Raw genomic sequence first — 19,327 nt, forward strand, 5'->3', positions numbered from 1 at the left:
AGATTTAATCGACTTTTGAGGCGTTTCGACAATACAGTATACTTGCAAATTTGATTTCTCAACTATCCTCAGGATTTTTGTGAGCGCAAATTTGTTTCAATTTAAAACGGAATAAAATGTTGCTATTAGCATGTTGAGCAACACCAGCAAGCATTAAATGTTGCTTTTACAAAGCTGCGAATTTGGTTATTTCAGGTTCCACTTATTGCCGCCCTGTGGCGCTGTTGCGATAGTTGGCAGTTGTTTGTAGAAAATCGATAAGTGTCGTTATATTCGAAATTCCGTTAATTCACATTATTTCTGGTATTAAATTAATCTGGGTACACCATGTAGATCCCCTCTGCTAGAAGGGATTCTTTTAGTCTTTTGGACAACCCAAAGCCTTAAATCCGTCCCAGAAATCGCCATCCACGGCATGTTGATTTTCATAGTTTTTTCTTTAATTACACATAATCATAATACAATTCGTAATTTATCAAAGAGGTGCGCTGGTTGGTGCTCGACAATTAAAAGTGATTTCGAGGTACAATTTCGATGGTTTGTGGTTTTGCTTCGAAAGTGCGCGTAACATATAATTTAGCTTAAGATTACCACTAAAACAAGGCGATTGCGTTTCATTCTTTAACAAATAAAATTGCACAATTGTGGGGCAGGGATAGGAGATGGACTAATCTAGGAGAATTTGGAATCGAATTCGATGCGTTATTGGGTGATGCCAGGCGATTGAAAATGGTAAGTGGGAAAGCGGGAAACTGGGAACTCTAAGCAGGTGCGAACATTTACAACAATATGGAGGCGAATCCTGTCACGGCCTCCGGTCTTAGAAGTCGTACGAGTCGGCCTCATCATCCTTGCGCACCTTGAAGATGAACCTGTAGATGAGAGCGGCTACGAGGCCGCCGGCAATGGGACCCACCCAGTATACCCAGTGATCGGTCCACAAGCCCTGGACAACGGCTGGGCCAAAGGAGCGAGCCGGATTCATGCTGGCGCCGCTCAACTTGACCTGCAACAAAAAAAAACATTAATCCCTGAACGAATGGCACATCCTTCAGCGCCCACTCACCGCACACAGATGTCCGGCGGCAATCGACAGACCCACGGCCAGGGGCGCCGAGCCCTTGATGTCCTGACGGCCCGGATCCGACACGGCCTTGACCACAAACACCAGAATAAAGGTGATCAGAGCCTCAATCAGCACTGCCTGGCCCACACTCAGGGACGTATCATACATGGATACGCCCAGGCCGCTGCCCACGACGCCGTCGAGGGCCACCTTTATAATAGCAGCACCGGCGATGGCTCCCACTAACTGGACAATGATGTAGAAGGCCGCTTTCAAGATGCTGATCTCACCGACAACCAGGAAGCCCAGGGTCACGGCCGGGTTGATGTGACAGCCGCTGAGGTGTCCCAAGCCCTGGAAGAAGAGATGAATAAAGGTGGTTTAGTCAAAGTTAATTTATACGTTGAGATCTGTGCTGCCCCTCTGTCGTCTCTCTCTCTCGCTCTGGGATCTATCAAATGTCAAGTCTCAACAACACACAGAAAACCTTTGTGCCCTTTGCCATGGCAGCTGATTTTCGCCTTCCATTTTTTCCAATTTTCCGTTGCACAATCGCCGTACGCTGCCAGCGGATACGAGCAATTTGTCAGATGTGAGATCAGACATGAGATGCACTCGAAAGGCAACATCGACGGATTGTATCTCTGCAAAGGCAGAAAGTAAAAGTGCTGGGGGTTGAGTTCTGTTGAGTCACTGCCTCAGGAGATCGCTTGGAAGCACTTGGGCAATGGCAAATGCTAAATGGAAATCGAATACCCAACAAATTGCCCCCTGTCGGGTGAGTGTGAGTGTGAGTGCGAGTGCGAGTGTGAGTGGCGGTGTGAGTACTCCCCGCATTATGAATGAATCGAACGCACTGCCTTCAAGGTCGATGTGCAGGCTTCTATGTTGTCCGATATCTTTTGAGAGCTGCTAGTTTTTGTTGTTGGTTTTTTTTCGGAGATACCAATTCGATTTCGATATGGATTTCTCCGTAAGCCGCGTCGCATGGCATGGCCAATGTCGTGCGTCGCTTTGCGTTTAATTAATAAATGCAATGCGCAAAAAATGTTGCACAAAAAGGTAAGCAAAAAATTGTGTTGGCCGTGCAACCACAAAACGCTAATTACAAAAGCCGCCAAGAGCAAGTCGGGCCGATCCAAGCCCGATCCAAGTCGAGCCGCACCAACAACGCAAACAACAATCCGAACAACTCGAACAACTTCTTGACATTTTGGCTATGCTCATGCGTGCCGTGCCGTGCAATTTCGTCTATAATATTTAGTTGCCGCTTTTGTTGCACCTGTCTCTGACTGGGCCCAAGACTCTAGGCCTATCGCATTGTTCTCAGCCCCCCCCCCCCCCCCCCCCCCCCTGCGCGCCTCCTCTACTCCCCTTAATTGCACACTCGAGGAGTCGTGAAATTAATCAAATTTATTGATATACTCGTATCGACAAAGCCCATAATTAAATTTAATATATGCAACCAAAGCAATCGCGATAGCTCGGATGCGTGTGAAATCTGAGAGGAGGCTGAGTCATCGCCGATGGATGGAAAATCGAGTTAGGCCTATAAAACGAGATTGGTGTTTGGGATTGGAATTGGTTTGACATGACATTGGGCTAGTGATTGAATGCCTGGGAGTACAGGCATAGGTGAAGGCAGTACAGGGGGCAGTTGGGTGGGATGTTTAGAAAGCAGAAGTCTTCTGAATCACTCCTTTCCTTGCCAAGTAATACTAATAGATTGCTTAAGATAGTGCCCAAAAGATCAGCTATTCAGCTATTATTTGATCAGTCAGCACTCGCCGCTTCGAAGGCCATCTCTTGGCTACTCCAAGTCTGCCGTGGCACGGTGTGCCCCTCTGTCCTGGCAATCGAGATGTCGAGAGATCGATCGGTGTACGCATGTGCACTGCTTCAACAACAACAACAACAACAACATCAACGACATCAACGACATTTACGCTTAAATCATATTTTATGGCTTTTCAGCTGAAAATTGAATGTTAACTTGTTTGTTTCGTTCTGCTTTTCTGCAGCACTTTGGCGACTGTTGCGTTGCAGTGGCGGCTGCCGCTTACTGGTTTTCCGATTCAATTCAAGTTCGCATCGGAATCGGATCGGGCCAAAGCCAAAGTCGAAAAATCGCGAATTGGAAACGAAAACGTGAACGCTGCACGCACCAAATTGTCTCGATTTTCCATAGAAATAGAAACACAGCCTGCACTGCACTGCTTTTGGTTTAAGAAGGCCTAAGGCTTATTTAATTTAGTTAAGAGATTTTTTAGAAACAAGAGATGAATCCGAGAGAGTCAATGAATATGATACAAAATAATCAAAATTCCCTTTCCCATATAATACCAGGTTGCACCAACCATTGGGGCTTGGTTCTAGGGGTTCTTGATCGGCGCTATCAACAGATCTTTTCCTAGTAAGCATTATGTTTTGCCGCACAAATCAGACAAAAGTGGGAGCCAAGCCCTCTAATTGTCGGGCCGTGCCACCGATAGACATCTAGCAGCATGAGGCGGGCGGCAGGCATTTCAGATTTACGACCCGCATAGAGTTGACAGATCGTACACTCGGTACTATCTGTGCGATCGGTAAATTAAAATGTGTCTGCGTTGCATTCGTATTGTTGTTTGCTGTTTTTTCTATATTATTTGATTTTTAAATTTAATTCTACTCTAATCTATTAGCATTTTCTGGGATCCACTTCCTTTTGGCAGTCTGTCAGGTGATCCCCAGATGCAGTTTGCATACAAATGTGGATCTTCAAACGATCTTCGATTAAGAATGCCGCCGCTGCTCTCTCTCTAGGCAGAACGATAACCGGCAGAGGCTTAGGAGGGGATTACTCGTATTGTATTTCCACTCAAGAGCTATTTCTATTTCAGAGTCTCCGCTTGGGCGCTTTCTGGGTTTGCCATTCCAAGGCACAAAATTACTGGAAATTAAGCACGTTTCTCAATTTGACGCCATGCGCCATGCTTCATTGAACAGTTATTGCACTGGCGATAACGATAACGATGACGAACGAACTGGAATTGTCGTCACTCACACCTTGCCTTTGCTTGGGAAATGCAATGCAATGCTCCATTCATGGGAGCTGCTGCTGCTGCTGCTGCACTGTAGTTCCAATCAACGGCGATCCGAGCCGCACTCGGACTCGTGCCGCAACTGCCACTCATCGAACAAATGCAATATTCATATTTCTCAAATGCAGCGAACGTGCCGCAGGCTGGCAAACGAATCTCGTGACCGAATCGCTGGCATCTTTCGCCTGGTCTGGCTGTTGGGCAACTAATTGGCCAAGAGGCAGGCAGGCAGGGAGGCAGGGAGGCAAGTGTCGCAAATGCTTCCAGGTGGAGATTAGTGAGGCAAGCAGCGATAATGTGTCTGCATTTATCTATTGGTAATCCTGCCACCGCGTTTAGTTCTCCAGCGGCATGCAACGTATCAATTATCGAACGAGTGTGGCAGAGAGAAAGCCACCTGTTCTATAATTAGAACAGATCTGTAGATTGTAGAAGCTTTTTCGTGTTTTGATCGATTGGTTTTGTTGTTGCTGTTGTGCCATAAATTCAAAGCAAAGCGAACATCGCTTTAAATGCTAAAACCGAAACAGTCGTCACAAATTTTCAGCAGCATAACGTAATTAAACGCATAATAATCTAATTGCATATTTTGCGTGTTGATTAATGTTAATTGCCAGCAGACAGCACAGCACAGCCACAGCCACAGCACAGCCACAGACGCGACGCTTTTGCTGCGAGCGCGCATTTATTATTCGCATTCGTATTCGAAAAACATTCATTCCCTTCCCCCCTCCACCCCCTCCCGGACGAGTGTACGTATGTACGTGTGTACGGGTGTGCGTTTGTAAATCTGTCAATTTTGTAAATTACATTCGCACGCAGACTTGAGCTGCATTCGTTTGCCGTTTTATAGCGCTCCCTCCCCGCCCCTCCCCGCCCCTCCCCTGCCCTCTCCCCGCCCTGTTCCCACTAACCACATCTTAAATGCCAATGTCTCTTGCCCAAAATGCAGTGAGCGACGTTTGTGAATGAGCGACGCACCGCGCAGCGCCGAGCCGAGCCGAGCCGAGCGGTGCCACCAGCTTCGCTTTGGCTCGCTCGGGGCCGAAAGTGTAACGTGTGGCGTGTCCTTGAACGTACCCACCGATCAGTACGCACTAACTTGAATTTGAAATCTCCAACTCAAATCACAAATCTCGCTGTCGTTCTGTCGGCATAGTTGTCGTTGCCTTCTCTTTGTATGTACAATACACATCGAAATATATATATAGAGGTGTGCGTATATTTACCTGTGCCAGTGTGGCCACCGTTAAGCCAAAGGTGAATGCAATCTGCGGTACACTTCCGCTCGTTGTGCTGCCAACGCCGATGGCGATCAAGAAAAATGTTCCAAGCAGCTCGCCGAGCAGCATGCGCCAGATATTTTTATTCTCGGTTATATCGGCGACGCCTAAGAATTTCCACATTTCTGCAAAGCAAAGGAAAAACCACACACAAAAAAGTAAGTATTTAGTCAGTGCCGTAAAAAGGATAGGTAGCCAAAGGTCCTAAAGTCAGTTACGTAATGATTTTATTTAGGTTAGTAGTTTAGCAAAGCACACTCGGATTAATAATGTTCGTCGTAATGTTTCACAATTGAAAAGTTTTTGTGTGTCAAAAACTCGCCTACTTTTCACAAAAGTTTAAATGAATTCCCCAAAATCAATTCTGAAAGATATTTCAGTTTCTGTTACCTCTGGTAGCTCGCATTTCAGCTTTCAATTGTGTCCAGGAGTTAGGAGTTAAAAGTGACCTAAAAAAACGCTATTCTCTCAACATGTATTTGCTGGTCAGTATCCGGCACCCCAAAGCCCTCTTTCCCCTCTTGCACCTACAAGCTACGCCACTGGCTTTGGCCACTGGCGAACCAAAAATAAAACATTTATCCAAGTCCAAGTCGATTAAAACCTGCACAACGCATGCCAAATGCTAATCAAATTATTAATTTATTTATTCACTTTCGTTCCATGCCGCTGTCATTCTCATCATCACTCAATCAATCAATCAGTCAGTCTCGCATAGGCAACAGGCTATAGCTTTCCTGCATCTGCAGCTTCTGCGACTTTCAGTCGTTCTCCTCTCTCGCTCTGACACTGAGAGAGAAGTACGCTGCTGTTATACGAAAAGCTTTAAAGCAGTGATCGGCACGGCACGCTCGTGTGCGTGGACAGCAGGCGAAACAGAACATAGTATTGGTGTTATACCCTTTCTTATGCAGATAAGATAGGGTCATGCCGATCGCTGCTTTAAAGGAAATGCAGTAAGTATAAACTATCCGCGTCTTTGGATAACGTATCACTTATATACATACACAGGTATGTACATAGAGAGCAGAGCTAGCACGATCATCGGTTGTTGACTTAAAGTGTGCCCTTTGCTGGGGATGCTCAAACAATTTGCATCATTTGATTAATTAATTTTCGTCAATAGCACTGGGGTGTTTACTTCCTGACAGGGTAGTGGGGGCCTTTCAACTGTCATTATCGCGGCTGGGCTGCCTTGCCTGAGTGCTAATGAGCAGGTGTAAATTAATTTGCCTGCTAGAAAAACACTTTGGAAAATGTTTGCAAAAAATAGCATTGGTTCAATAAAACTATTGATACGTACTCGTGCATGTGACGAAATCCTTTTAAATAACATTTCTCTGGTGGCCCAGAAAAGTAAAGCAGAGCCCTGAAGTGTTTTGGATGCCATAAAAAGACTTCACCTCGTTTTTCGAAGCCCCATTTAATCAGCGTATAAAGAGAAATCTTATCAGGCCACGTTTAAGTAACTGTCACTTAACCGAAATGTCAGTTCGTCACTCAAGCAGAGGTCTGTGCCTCCGGACGCCGCCCCGAAACCACCCACTGATAAGTGTCGCGATGTTATCACAATCAACACGTTCCACACTTCACTTAATACGGCAATTATCTCGCATGTTAGCAGCATTGGTCCCATGACACTGACTCTGGTTCTGTGCGAGTGGGGAGCACCCTTGATAAAAGCCAGATACGGAGGGCCAGATGAGAGGGAAAGGGTCAACAATAAAACAGTTGGCTACTGGAATCTGCTAAATATCGTAATACTGGCGGGACATTCCGTATTCCGATGGTTTCCACAAAGTGAAAATATCAAATGCCTGGGAATACCTTTGGCCAAGCCTCAAGATGCACTGCAACGTGCTCTGAATGCCTCCTTCATGATCGGGAACGATAGCTATAAATAACTGGAGCTGTCACCTTTTTTTTGCTATTCCTACGAATCCAATCAAAATGTGGCGCCGTTTTTCCTGTTTTTTTTTTATCAGAATTCAATGACAAAATGATAAAATACTAAAATATTTCAAAATTCAAGGGGGAAATAGTGATTAGAGGGTGACTAACAGTATTCAAATGTGTCAGAAGATAGGCTGAAGAACAGGCTTTCAGAAGGTCTTTCAAACGGAGGAAATGTCAATTAAGGAGTATTTATTGTGTGATGAATAGTAATCGTATCATTATTGCAGCCCCCACACGAGCACACCCACCCATGAAATCGATCCAAAAGCCGAGAAGTAAGTACCATAAATAAGAGTGGAAAATGAAACCAGATCAGCCTGTTGACAAGAATCGCAATTGGCCAAAGGCCAATCAGCATAAGCGTAGAAATTTATGGTATATTGCCATCGAGCATTTGATTTAATTAAATTCACACGACGTTCTGTATTCTATCTCTGCCAAAATGCAGATTCCGTTTAAGAAACAAATGTTAATTGAAATTAATTAAAGATAACAAAACGTCAGGCGTAATTACACGGCCATTGACGAGAGACAAACAGAAACGATTGCTGAATCAATCAATAATTTGGCGGGGAAATTAATAACTTCATCTGCCAAGCACTCGCCGCATTAATCACGAATCGAATTGCAATTTCGAGACTCGATTCAAGTTCAATGGAACCTGCGAGACATTTATTAGCAATTTGTTGCGCCTCTCATCTGAGCCTCAGCTCTGAGCTTGGATGGATCCGCTGGCATCCGTTGTCACTCACTCTAAGCTGTTTTCCCCCCATGCATTTTCCGGCTGCCTTCCACCAGGTTTGCACATAATTGTCGGGGGGGACTTTGTGGAATAGGCTTGTTGGGGGTCTTACTTGCTTAAGTTATCAACTGAAAGCAGTCTCATAATTGATGGGCTTTATATCTTTACCTCTGGTTCTGCTTTAGTTTCAGGAAGCAAACCACATAAAAAAGTCACCATAAAGATAAAGTAGTTGGTGCTACCTAAAAATAGGCCTCTTATCGCGGGAGAGTTAACCAAAACTAATCTAAATTGCTCGGCTGCGATGGGTCTGGGTCGCCTGACAACCTTCGGGGCGGCGGCGGGGGCAGGTTGTAGTAGGCTTTCTTGGCACATCCTTGGAACCGCACCGGGCTTATGCTCAACAATAAAAAACTTGAGACGCCTTTTGTTTGCCATTGAAATTGGTCTGAAGAAAATGCGAAATCCAATAAATTACCGTGGCTGGCGGGCACATTAAAAAATGGAATTAACAAAAAGTAAAGAAAAAACATCAAAAACAACCATAATAATAATAACAACAATTACACACAATAGTCATCAATTGGAAGGAAGGTGAGGGCGTGCCGACGAGGCATTGAGTGGATACCATTATTTGCCAAAAACAATCCATCAGACAAGGCCAGATTTAGGCAGAGATATTGTACATTTGCCACACGAAGATTTATTTGTGTTAATTTCGGTTTTAATTTGTCTCATGCAACTCCATGACTAATTGATAATAAACGAATTGATTGTAATAGATTTCTGATTTCCAATAATTTACCCCAAAAGGGAGGGGACGTTAGCGCCATCTGCAGCGTTATCAATCATATCAATCGCAATGCCATTGCCATGATTGACACGAAATTAATTAGTGGATGGGCCCAGGGACAGGGACAGGGACAGACATCAAACGCAGAGTTCTTCCGCTATCTACTGGTACAGGCCCAGAGTACTTTTAACATTTTGTCTCTTTGAAATCGACAAATTCCATCCGTATGTGTCATCGGTCGCAAATTGGTTCTGGAGTGTCAGAGCAGAAGAGAAGTTGATTCGCCTGACCCACATACCGGAATAAAGTGCCACTGACACAACTGTACCTGTGTGCCCGGTACACACTCAAACGGGAGCCACACTGGATTTTTCATAGCTTTTTTGTCCCGTTTTCTTTTTGCCCAGCCAAACGGAAATTTGAAATTCAAAACAGGTAAAGAGTGGCTTCGTTTTTGTTACTGCTTCTGCCCTGCTCTTTACTCTCTTTCTCGCTTTGCTTCCGTGTTTGACAACTACAACAAAACAAAACAACAACGAGCGAGGATGATCAAAACAATTTCTGTTTTATTCGTACTCGAAGAGATTCCGATCTTTTCTGCAGGTAAGGTTTCAGGTGTTTGATGCTCTTTCAAGGGGTAAATGGCGTTTGAGAAGAAGACTCTCAATGTTAAAGATATGAATGTAATTCAGGTGCAGATCAATTCTGGAATAAAACAGATTGTGAGGATAAATAACGAGAAATAACTAAAGGGTATGAAACTACATTACAGCCAGAGAAAAAAGCCTTAGCCTGAATATTTACATGTCAATTAGATTAATATTTAGATTTAATTAATTAGATTTAAATATTTAATATTTGCCCCGAGAGTGGAAATACAATATTTTCATATTTAAATTAAATATAATTCCCACAAAATTAACTTAAATTTTGATTAAATATGGGCTTTATTAAAAAACGTTATATTGTATTTAAATCAAAGTGATTTTATTTAATTTCTTCATTTTTTATAAGAAAATGAGTATTTCTTTTTACTATTTAATTATTTTCTCAGTGTAATTACATTTTCCTCATTTAAAGATTATAATAAGATACGATTTTTTGTTCTACTGGAAAGACTGTTATACAACTGTTATACACGTACTAAATTAAAGGGTATTCCGTCCTCGTCATATTAGAGAGCCTTTTATTAATGCCCTGCAAATGTCAAGGTCGCCACACACACACACGAACACACAGAGAACAATTTTACAATTTCCAGAAATCTCAGCACTTTCACCTGGAAATCTAGATCTACCTTTCATGCAAAACGAAACCATTCGAGTGGGATTATTCTAGTATTTCGCAATGTACTAGATAAAATCTCAGATTCGCGGCTGGCTCGCTTTCATGTGCCGGGGGGTTCGGCTCTCGTTCTCCCTAAAGATTTACGACCATGGCCAGTGAAACTGACTGCCCGCCGGCCGACTGACGGACTGACCGATAAGATAATCGTAGAGAAGCAACGGCAGACGCTGTGAGTCAGCTTGGGGCTCAGTCTGAGTGCCTTCAGATAGCCAAAGTTTAGGATCTCCATTTAAGGTTCGATTTGGCTCAGTTGCGTAATGGACAAGCGTTATATTACCGTATAATTAGCAACTCCCTGGCACTGGCACTGGCGCTGTCACTGGCCGCCGCTCCAAGCCAAATATAGTCATCCACAGTATTGCATGTGGCCTATTCGGACGGGACTGGAATCTATGCCAGTAAGGCACTCCAGCTTTGGCTTTGGGCCATTAAATTCATGTTTAGACGCTATGGAGAAAGCCGCTGCAACTGCTATAAACTTGATGTGGCTGCGGCTGCGGACATCCGCTCGACATGGACTTTCTCGCTATGGCGGCTCCACACATCCTGCAGCTCGTAAAACATACACTGGGAGAAGCAAATCTGGGATGGGGCACCAATCCCTTTTCTTTCCGTGCTTCTTGTGACAGCCTTGGGCACTCAGCAATGCACTCAAAAGACAGAGTCAAGGTGGGGGCGTGGCCGGCTGAGGTACACGTGCCGGGCCAGGCCCTGGCCTCCGTGCCATTTCTTCTCGCTGGAGGCCAAGCTAAAGGCTTGGCACAGGCACACCCATATCCCTTAGCTACCGAATCCCCAGCCTTGTTATGCTTATTGGGGGACTCATGACTTATCTGCTTATTATTAGAACATGAGCAATGTCATCGCCTAGCGCCTGTTCTTACCTCTTCTTTACCTGCCTTCCACTCATTAATTCGGTGGAGACACGCGAATTTGGCATACATTTGCTAATTTACCTATGTTTTTCCCATATCATATGTTTTTTAATGAATAAATGAATAGAACGAGCACTCTGACAGAAAGGATAAAGCAAGGCGGAGTTCTAATCTACTAATACACAGAAAAAATGCTTTTGTTTTGGGAAATGCCTGAACGATGAAGAAAACGAAAGTAAGCTTCGAAGCTTAAGCTTTCCGTCTTCCGCTGCGCTTTGGTTTGATCTCTGACTGCACTCACACGCTAGAGGAGAGAGGGAGAGCCGAAGCGCACCACAAAGAGATCGAAAGCCTTCTACTCTACCCCTTCCAGCGACAAATAAAGCTGCATTTAATCGCCGACTTGTGTCGGCGCAGCTTTTGCTGTACCGTTAGGCTTAAGGCGCGGCGCGGCGCGGCCTGGCTAATGTGCGTGCACACAACTTGATCACGTGGGTTATTTACGTGCGTATGCAAATCGTGTGTGTATTTATATATCTGTTATTGTTATTGTTGTTATTCTCTGCTGCAAACACACTGGCGTTAATTTCCCACTTGCCAATTGTATAAGTGCAAAACAAAAGGTTCTGTTCTCGCAGTTTGTTTTCATTCCGTATATCGTATCGTCTATAATAATTAATCAATTTAATCGGATTATTCATTTGGGTTTGCGCAACCCTTGGGCACCACTTTTGTCGACTAAGGTGATGATTTTATTAACAATACATTGCGTTCCAATGGGCTAGTAGAGAGAAAGATCGAAACCTGTTCGCTGACCGTTAATTAATTGCAATAAATTAATTAGTCACATGCCGACGCTTACCGGGTCGGAGCTATGGATATGGGTCTGGGTCTGGGTCTGGGTCTGGGGCAGGGACTATTCAGTTTTTGCTTGTTGCGAGGGAGGAGTGGGTCCAGTACTTGGGCAAATATCTTTATGGCCGTTTGACCGATTAACAATATGTGACACCTTAACTGGCTCGCGAACAATGCCCATAAATAAGTGGGAAATTTATTGATGTTAGTGGTTTATGACTTGGCCATTTAACCGGCATAATTTGTATAATTTGTGTAGAACCATAAGGGGAAGCTGTTATTAGAGGGACTTCCCATTTAGGATGAGGCGAGACATGCTAAGGGAAACGCTAAAGAATTAATGGAAACCCCTAACAAAGGTTTTTTTCTAGGAATTGCCTGAGAGAATATTGTGCTTGTCATTATCCCTTCGGAAGCATACTGCTTCCTAAGCTCATCTCAATTTCAATAATATTTCCGCTAGAGACTATCATTAATATGCACAACAAATGCCCTGATCTGTCAATTTCAGCTTCTACATACAGATTTGCGCAATAGAGAACATTTACGAGTAAATTCTAAACTACGACGCAACTGCAAAAACTTTCCATGAGAAAAAACGAACGAACATCTTCGCTGGAGCTGGAGCTGGCGCTGGCGCTGATGCCCCCCAGTGGCAGCTTATTAGCTTAATTATAAGCTATCCGATTAACAGACAAGTTGATCTTCCATTGAGAACTGCGCTGCACTAACTGTGCCACTTGTCTACAGTTTTTCTATGGCATATGGACACACACGTTTCCTGAGTCCCCAGTATTTTTGTGTGCTACTGTTTCGAATGCCATCAACTCAACGCAAAAACAATTTCACCGTGATGTCATGTCAACTTGGCTCACGATTATTACTGTAATTTAATATCTACGAATCCGACTCTCCATAAAAACACAGCAGAAACTAGCATCAGGTGGAGCGGAATCTCTCCATCGTCTGTCAGCCTGAACATGTATAATTTCCAGCGATGTTGGCCAAAGATGACAACGCATTGAATTACGAGGCGGGAAAGACATTAAGCTCCGAGGGGAAGAAATTATAAACACGTTTGTGCGATAGAACTCCAGCGCCATTGAGCGTCACAATTCTCACGCACCTACCATACCCCAAGACGGCCCCTACCATTCCGTTCGCCCTTAAACTGTTCCCATATCGCACTTTTTTCCAGCAGGCACTGACAATATTTGATATTTAAACCCAATATTGAACTTTGTGTTTAAACAATTGTCCAAACAGCAACAGTGCAGTGTGACGTTAATTAGCTGGAACCAAGAATTTCAATTATGGTGGAGCTTGCTCTGAAAACGAATTCGAATTTCAGCTCTGGGCAAATATTTTCGATTTTTATCAATTCGCGCGGTGTTTGGTATCGCTTGTCGGGCGGCGGACATGACGCCGGAGATCGAAACGCTTAAAATACGCACACAACAAATGCAATTAAGATCTTTATTAATTGCTTGTTGGGGCTGCACAAATAAGGTGGATCCGTAAGAGAAAAACACATTAGTTACCCTTTTGGGGCTCTTAATTGGTTTCTTTGACTCTCGCGTACCCTCTCAGGGGCTATAACCACTTTGACCTGAAGTTTAAAACGCATCAACTGGTGTCCCAAAGACATTTTTGGTAGAGTATCTGAAGATTCGGGACCCAAACTGATTCATTCCATCGTACATTTTATTCCTATTTCGATTCGCTGGTAGTTCATTCACTCTCGCAAGTAGTTTTATTTCTTTCGTTGAGGAAGTCATCATCACGATCATGATCGTCATTGTTTAAATTACTGAAACGAAGCCTCTGCTGTTGTTTACCTATCAATGTCCGCTCTTTCTCCCGCCGGCCACCTCTTTCTTTCTTTAGGGGCTTTGGCTGTCATGCGAACTTTCAGTTACAGACTTGCCACGGAAGCCACGTTCAAGCATCACAAAAACTAAAGCTGTACAAAGCACTAGGTAAAGGAAGGATTTTGAATACTCTTCCAGTAGTCCGATGCTCACAAATACCTATAAGGACCGTTCGATGTCATTCTTATCGCTAATACCCAAGTTATAGTTATATCTACCATTCTGTCTGATATCTCTCAATATCCCTTGGTTTCTTCCTGATGGTCAGAATCATTATACCCTCTGCAAAGGGCATACAAATAGCTTCGGGGCTAATTTGCTGTCTTTGTCATGCTTCGTTGTGAAAATTATCGTATGGCAATCATGTCGTTATCGGTATCGATAATGGGCGGAGACAGCAGCCCAGGCCGCCGCCTCACTTCGATTGAATGGACCCCCAAAAAGATGATTTATCAAAGGGTCTTTGAAGTTTCTTATTAAAGATGATTAATAGTGGAGGCGATTAAGAGAGTATGTTGTGAAAGTGAAAACTAAAACGGCAGTAAAAGGAGGTTAGAGCTTTAAATCACTTTTTAGTGAAACCAATTTAATATGGTTTTCAATTAAATTTGTTGCTCAGTTATAAAACTTATTGTTCAAGCTCTAATTATATTACAAAAATTCAAACAAATTTAATTCAAACTGTCCCATATCTCAATACAAATTAAATTGTGCTAAATGTTACCACAAATTAGCTAAAAGTGGTGCTAAATTCATGTCACACTCTTCTAATCTGTTCTAAAATGTGTTGCTAATTAATAATGGAAATTTTGCAATGATTTGCTTGAAACTTGTTTGATTTCATGATCAAAATTGATTTAAAATGTGCAAATGCCAATAAAATGTTTATAATCCCTCGAGCATCGCCCACAGGTGGACATACATCTCACTTGTGAGATAGAACCGTGGGTGTTTTTCAGCCCAAGAGAGCTTTCACAATTTTCAAATATTTTCATTGAGATTTGCTCCAAAAACAAAGCAATTTTGCACACTCCCCGCCTTCGCCTGAGCCAAAAATTCGATTAACCTTCGCACATGGTCTGTCCAGCCTCCAATCTGCACTCTCCACCAGCCACATCCACCTCCACGGGCACACACTCACCTGTTTTCTCAACCATTTTGTAGTCTTCTGGGGACCGCTGGTGGGGGCTGCCGCTCGAGTTTAGCAAGGCGTCTGGGTGGGGGGACGGTTGGCGCTTCAATCAAACTTTTGTTTTGCTTTCGTTTTCGAATAGAGTTTTTTTTTTGATTTGTTTGATTTTTGGTTTTTGTCGGAGTAAAAGTGAGTTTGGGGGCAGGCACTTGAATCGAACTGAATTGTGCCAATAGCTTTTGTGGCCAAATGGTAATTGTTAAGGTTAAGAGTCTTGAGGTTGCACAATTGTCGGGCACTCCAGGGGGAATGGGAATGGCGCAACAAATGAAGTTTTGTCAAATCAATTTCAATTTCTATTTCACTCGAACGAATGTTTTTCCTTCTTCGGCGTGTTTATGTTCGCACTGGGCTCTTCTCAATGGCAATTATCAATTATGTCTTCTCCGCCGGACCGAAATGGAATGGGAAAGCGCGTCGGACAATAACTCGATTTTACTACGAGTTATTTTCAATTAAATTCGATTAAATTAAACCGATTTCCTTTTCGAATTTCTATTTTGAGTTCAGCCTGGACACGAACCACTGAGCTGTCTCGCTTTTCGCTTTTCTTCGCCGTCTCTGAGTCTGTGCTACCACGTTCGCTGTTCGAGCGCAAATAAACGCTACCTCGCGCTTACCTGTAACTGATATACTCTCGGTCGACTGCGCCGCCGCGTCGCTGTGTACTGCGACGCTGGTGTCGGCGTCGGCGTCGGCGTCGGCGGCAGCGTCAGCTGTGGCAGAGCGACGTCAGATTTTATTTTTTCGGGGCTTGTCCAGCGGTTAAAGAAAGGATCCAAATCCACCTGTCCTCTGATGACTTCATCGAATGGAAATAGGGGAGAGGCTGTTCGCACTGGACGGAATATCATAATTTATGTTTTCCCCAGGGGTGGGGTGGATAATATCCACTGTAGTTCAAGTGTAAGCGAAGAAAATTCCAGAATAATCTCTGGATGGAAGTGTGCTTTTAGTTTTGAGCATGAGGGAAAGTTCAGTTTCCATTTTGAAGGTTTGCACACAGCCTGAAAGCCTTTCGCACGCCATTTTAACCACTTGATGTGTGTGGTGTGTGCTACGAGTATGGTTTATAGCCCTCGACTGGCCGTAAAAATACCTTGATTATTCGAATTGTGACGGTCATGCAGAACCTCAAATTTCGAACCTGCAGACAGTATTATCACCTCAAACAGACCTTATCTGTGGAGCCGCACAAACCTCAACATGGTTCTGGTTCTGGTAATCCACAGCCGTTGCACGTGACTGTCCCACCCCCCAACCCCTCAGACTAAAGAGTAAAGAGATTTCTTTCCAGTTGTTTTTATAGCTCATTAGTGCCGCTTTTTTAGCTAAAGGGCTATGGCTGGCTGGCCCCTTATCAGTTTCACTTTTCAACCACTTTCCACGGCTTTAATATTGATTATGGATTTGCGCTGATGGCAAGAACCTTGTGGCGAGTATTCATAACAGGCCACAGAGCAACAGTTGCAAGTTATTGACAAAACAAGTGGCGACGGGACCCGAAATAAAAGAAGACATTTGCCGAATTCCTCAGAAGTGAGTACAATATTTGTTTGTGGCCATAACGAGAATGTCTGTTAGCGAAACTCAGACGGAATTGCGAGTATTCGGGGGTCTGAGGAGCCTCACATTACCGACTTTGCTGCCTTAATGAGTAATTATATTTAATGCCAGTTAGCCATTAAAACGGCACGAACGGGGGACGACCACCGGCGGGGGTCTGTTCGGTCTATTCCGCCTGTCGAATTACCAGCAGATCTGATATGGATACGCCCCCAGCACCAATGCTCAGCCCCTTCATGTAGGAAATCGGTTTTAATCCGCAAGATTGCTCTTTGTGTTCCGCTGGGACTCATTATCACTTGGCTCTCTCTTTTTGAGTAATAATTGAACAGTAATTGTAGAATTTTATGCCACATTCAATTGAAGCTATAAATCAATTTAATCGGCTTTAATACACCCAGCAGCCGGCAGGAGCAGCATCCTGGACAGAGTGCTTCAAAAAATGAGATGCAAGGTCTTTGGCCATCGAAACATTCCCCTCCAGCTGAATGCACTTTTGGCATTATTTTTTGTTGTAATTACAATCCATGCAAAAATGTTAACAAAAATTGCCAGAAAGCAATTGTTATTTGTATTTTGTTCAATTATCTGTTTTCTCTGCACTTGCGTCTTGTGATGCTGTGAAAACAATGCCAGCAGCAACAAAACAATCATAAAGCCTAAAGCCCAGAGGCTGGGGCAGACAGACCAGACTCTTCCAGTGGCATTGAAACAGTTTGGAAGTGTAACTGTAACCGTGTGTGCTTCCAGGCATCCACGACAGACCCCACTTGATGTGCAAAAAACAACGAAACAAAACGCCAACAAAGATCCCAAAGAAAGGCTAGACAAATGGGGAAGCCTGGCTTTGAAAGTCGAAGATGTAGATACCCTAGCAGATCCATCGTTTCCATGGGAGTTACGTATATCTGGGATAGAGTGTAAGACCCAGAAGGAAGCGTTATAGACCACATAAAGGAGCTGTTTCTGGATCAAGAGCCAAGTCGATGTGTCTCAGAGACTATAAACGCTAATGAAACCAAATATTGTCCTTCGATTATTCCAGGAATATATGTGTACCATGTGTACCCTCGTGATTGAAACTAACTTCTGCTGGAAATCATAATACCCTCCTCTTGAAGAGTATAATGTTAATCTTGTGTGCTTTGTGGCGTTGGCGTTGGCTTTGTCGTTGTGTCGCTCTGCGGAATGATGTACTTATGTACAGTTATTATGCTTGGGTTGGTGGGGTAGGAGGGGTAAGGGGGGTAGGGGGCGACAGCTAATAAACGGAATAAATTGCACGGGAGCACAGCAGGGGCCGAACAATAAGCGTACATGAGTCGGTGGAAATATGTATATGTAACCCAACGAAATTGGATCAATCAGGTGGAATACGCATGGCAGGGTGTGATTGGGTGATTGATTCAGGCTGGGCACAAGCCGAAAAAAAATTCAAATAAAGGTCAATGTCACAGCTGTCTCGTGCTCTCCGAGCCGCCCCGCCCCTCGCCCTCGCCTGACACTTCATCAATCTTTGTTAGTAGTCACTGTGTTCGCAAGTGTATGCACACTTGTGTGAGTCAGTGTATGCGTGTGTGTCTGGCGATGCGTGAGTGTCCAAGTCCGACTCCGAAGGTATGCAAATTTTGCCAACGCTCTGATTATGGCTTTTGCTCTAGCCGTTTGCCCAGCCATCGCATCATGTTGGTACATGTGCTGCAGTACAGTGGAGACTGAGTAGACACACCAGTCGCCACAACAAATCTTCTGTACCTGAACCTTCAGAGTAGTCATAGTCCCTCTTATCACTTTTCAATCTCCTTTTTATGGTTCTCTGTAAACACTCCCCTGTTGGTTTCGTGGAGCCTTCTCTGTACATACATATATCACTCATAATGATTCAATAAGGCCGCAGCTTGCGGCTACACAAACGGCTGTTTGTCGCTGCCATTGTGGTTCTTCTCGTTATTGTTTTTGGCCAGCCACAGCCACGTCCCCGTCCACCTCTATGTCCCCGCTCAAGACCAATTCCGAAATTGTTGTTGAGCTATTTGTTTTGCACATTTTCAACTTCTACTCCATCATCTCTGCAGCCATGACTAACGGTTCGGGCTGAGTGTATCTCTACGAGTATCTGTTGCCATTGTCTTCGAGTTGTCTTCACGCATGCGCATGCGCCGTGGGAAATATATTTGCAAGAGATCAGAAGTGCTATGCGGGCGTTGGAGCCGGTAAACTGGTAAGATCTGCGTCTCGCATTCCCCACTCGCACACTCGCACTCGTACTGTTCAATGATCAGGCAAACGAGAATGAAAGAAATATAATAAAGGCTGATTCTCACACACGAGGCGCACTTCCTGCTGCCGGTGATGGGGGCTAGAAGATGGCTGATCGGGGAAGCGCGTGCCGGTCCAAAATTGCAGGCAATTAACAAAAACCTACACTACACTACTCAATCTTCTCTTTCTTCCTCCTCTGGACCACTCGACTGGGTAGAGTAAAGTAGAGAGCGAGTGCCTTGATTGACACAAGCACTACTTGGTGCTTGTACAGAATTTGCCATTTATGTTTACCCAACTTTGATGTATACCCTGCCAGAGGGTAGAAGTACTACTATACGACTTAGTTTGACAGCCTGAAGAGCGAGAAGGAACCATTTCCATTTCCACTGTGTAGGACTCAGCCATGCCATAGAATCTATCTGTAACTATTTGCTTA

At 44.0% G+C, this 19,327-nt stretch overlaps 1 protein-coding gene across 1 annotated transcript; it reads right to left on the bottom strand.

Moving 5' to 3' along the window:
- Positions 1–418: 418 nt before the first annotated feature.
- On the bottom strand, positions 419–15,480 carry LOC6590508 (aquaporin). The gene is made up of 4 exons (XM_026986083.1): positions 15,010–15,480; positions 5,376–5,554; positions 1,067–1,420; positions 419–1,006 (listed from the first exon to the last, which is right to left on the bottom strand). Exons 1-4 carry the CDS (start codon positions 15,023–15,025, stop codon positions 821–823), a joined length of 735 nt encoding a protein of 244 aa, XP_026841884.1. The 5' UTR covers positions 15,026–15,480; the 3' UTR covers positions 419–820.
- Positions 15,481–19,327: the final 3,847 nt, after the last annotated feature.

This window comes from Drosophila persimilis, unplaced genomic scaffold (genome assembly GCF_003286085.1).
Source record: "Drosophila persimilis strain 14011-0111.01,24,50 unplaced genomic scaffold, DperRS2 tig00000002-arrow-pilon, whole genome shotgun sequence".
NCBI classification, from domain to species: domain Eukaryota; kingdom Metazoa; phylum Arthropoda; class Insecta; order Diptera; family Drosophilidae; genus Drosophila; species Drosophila persimilis.

Excerpts from the sequence above, each read along its gene's own strand:
- LOC6590508 (XM_026986083.1), bottom strand. Across the intron at positions 1,421-5,375 it reads CGGTGGCCACACTGGCACAG|GGCTTGGGACACCTCAGCGG; the intron begins GTAAATATACGC and ends CTCTTCTTCCAG. Across the intron at positions 1,007-1,066 it reads CCGCCGGACATCTGTGTGCG|GTCAAGTTGAGCGGCGCCAG; the intron begins GTGAGTGGGCGC and ends TTTTTGTTGCAG.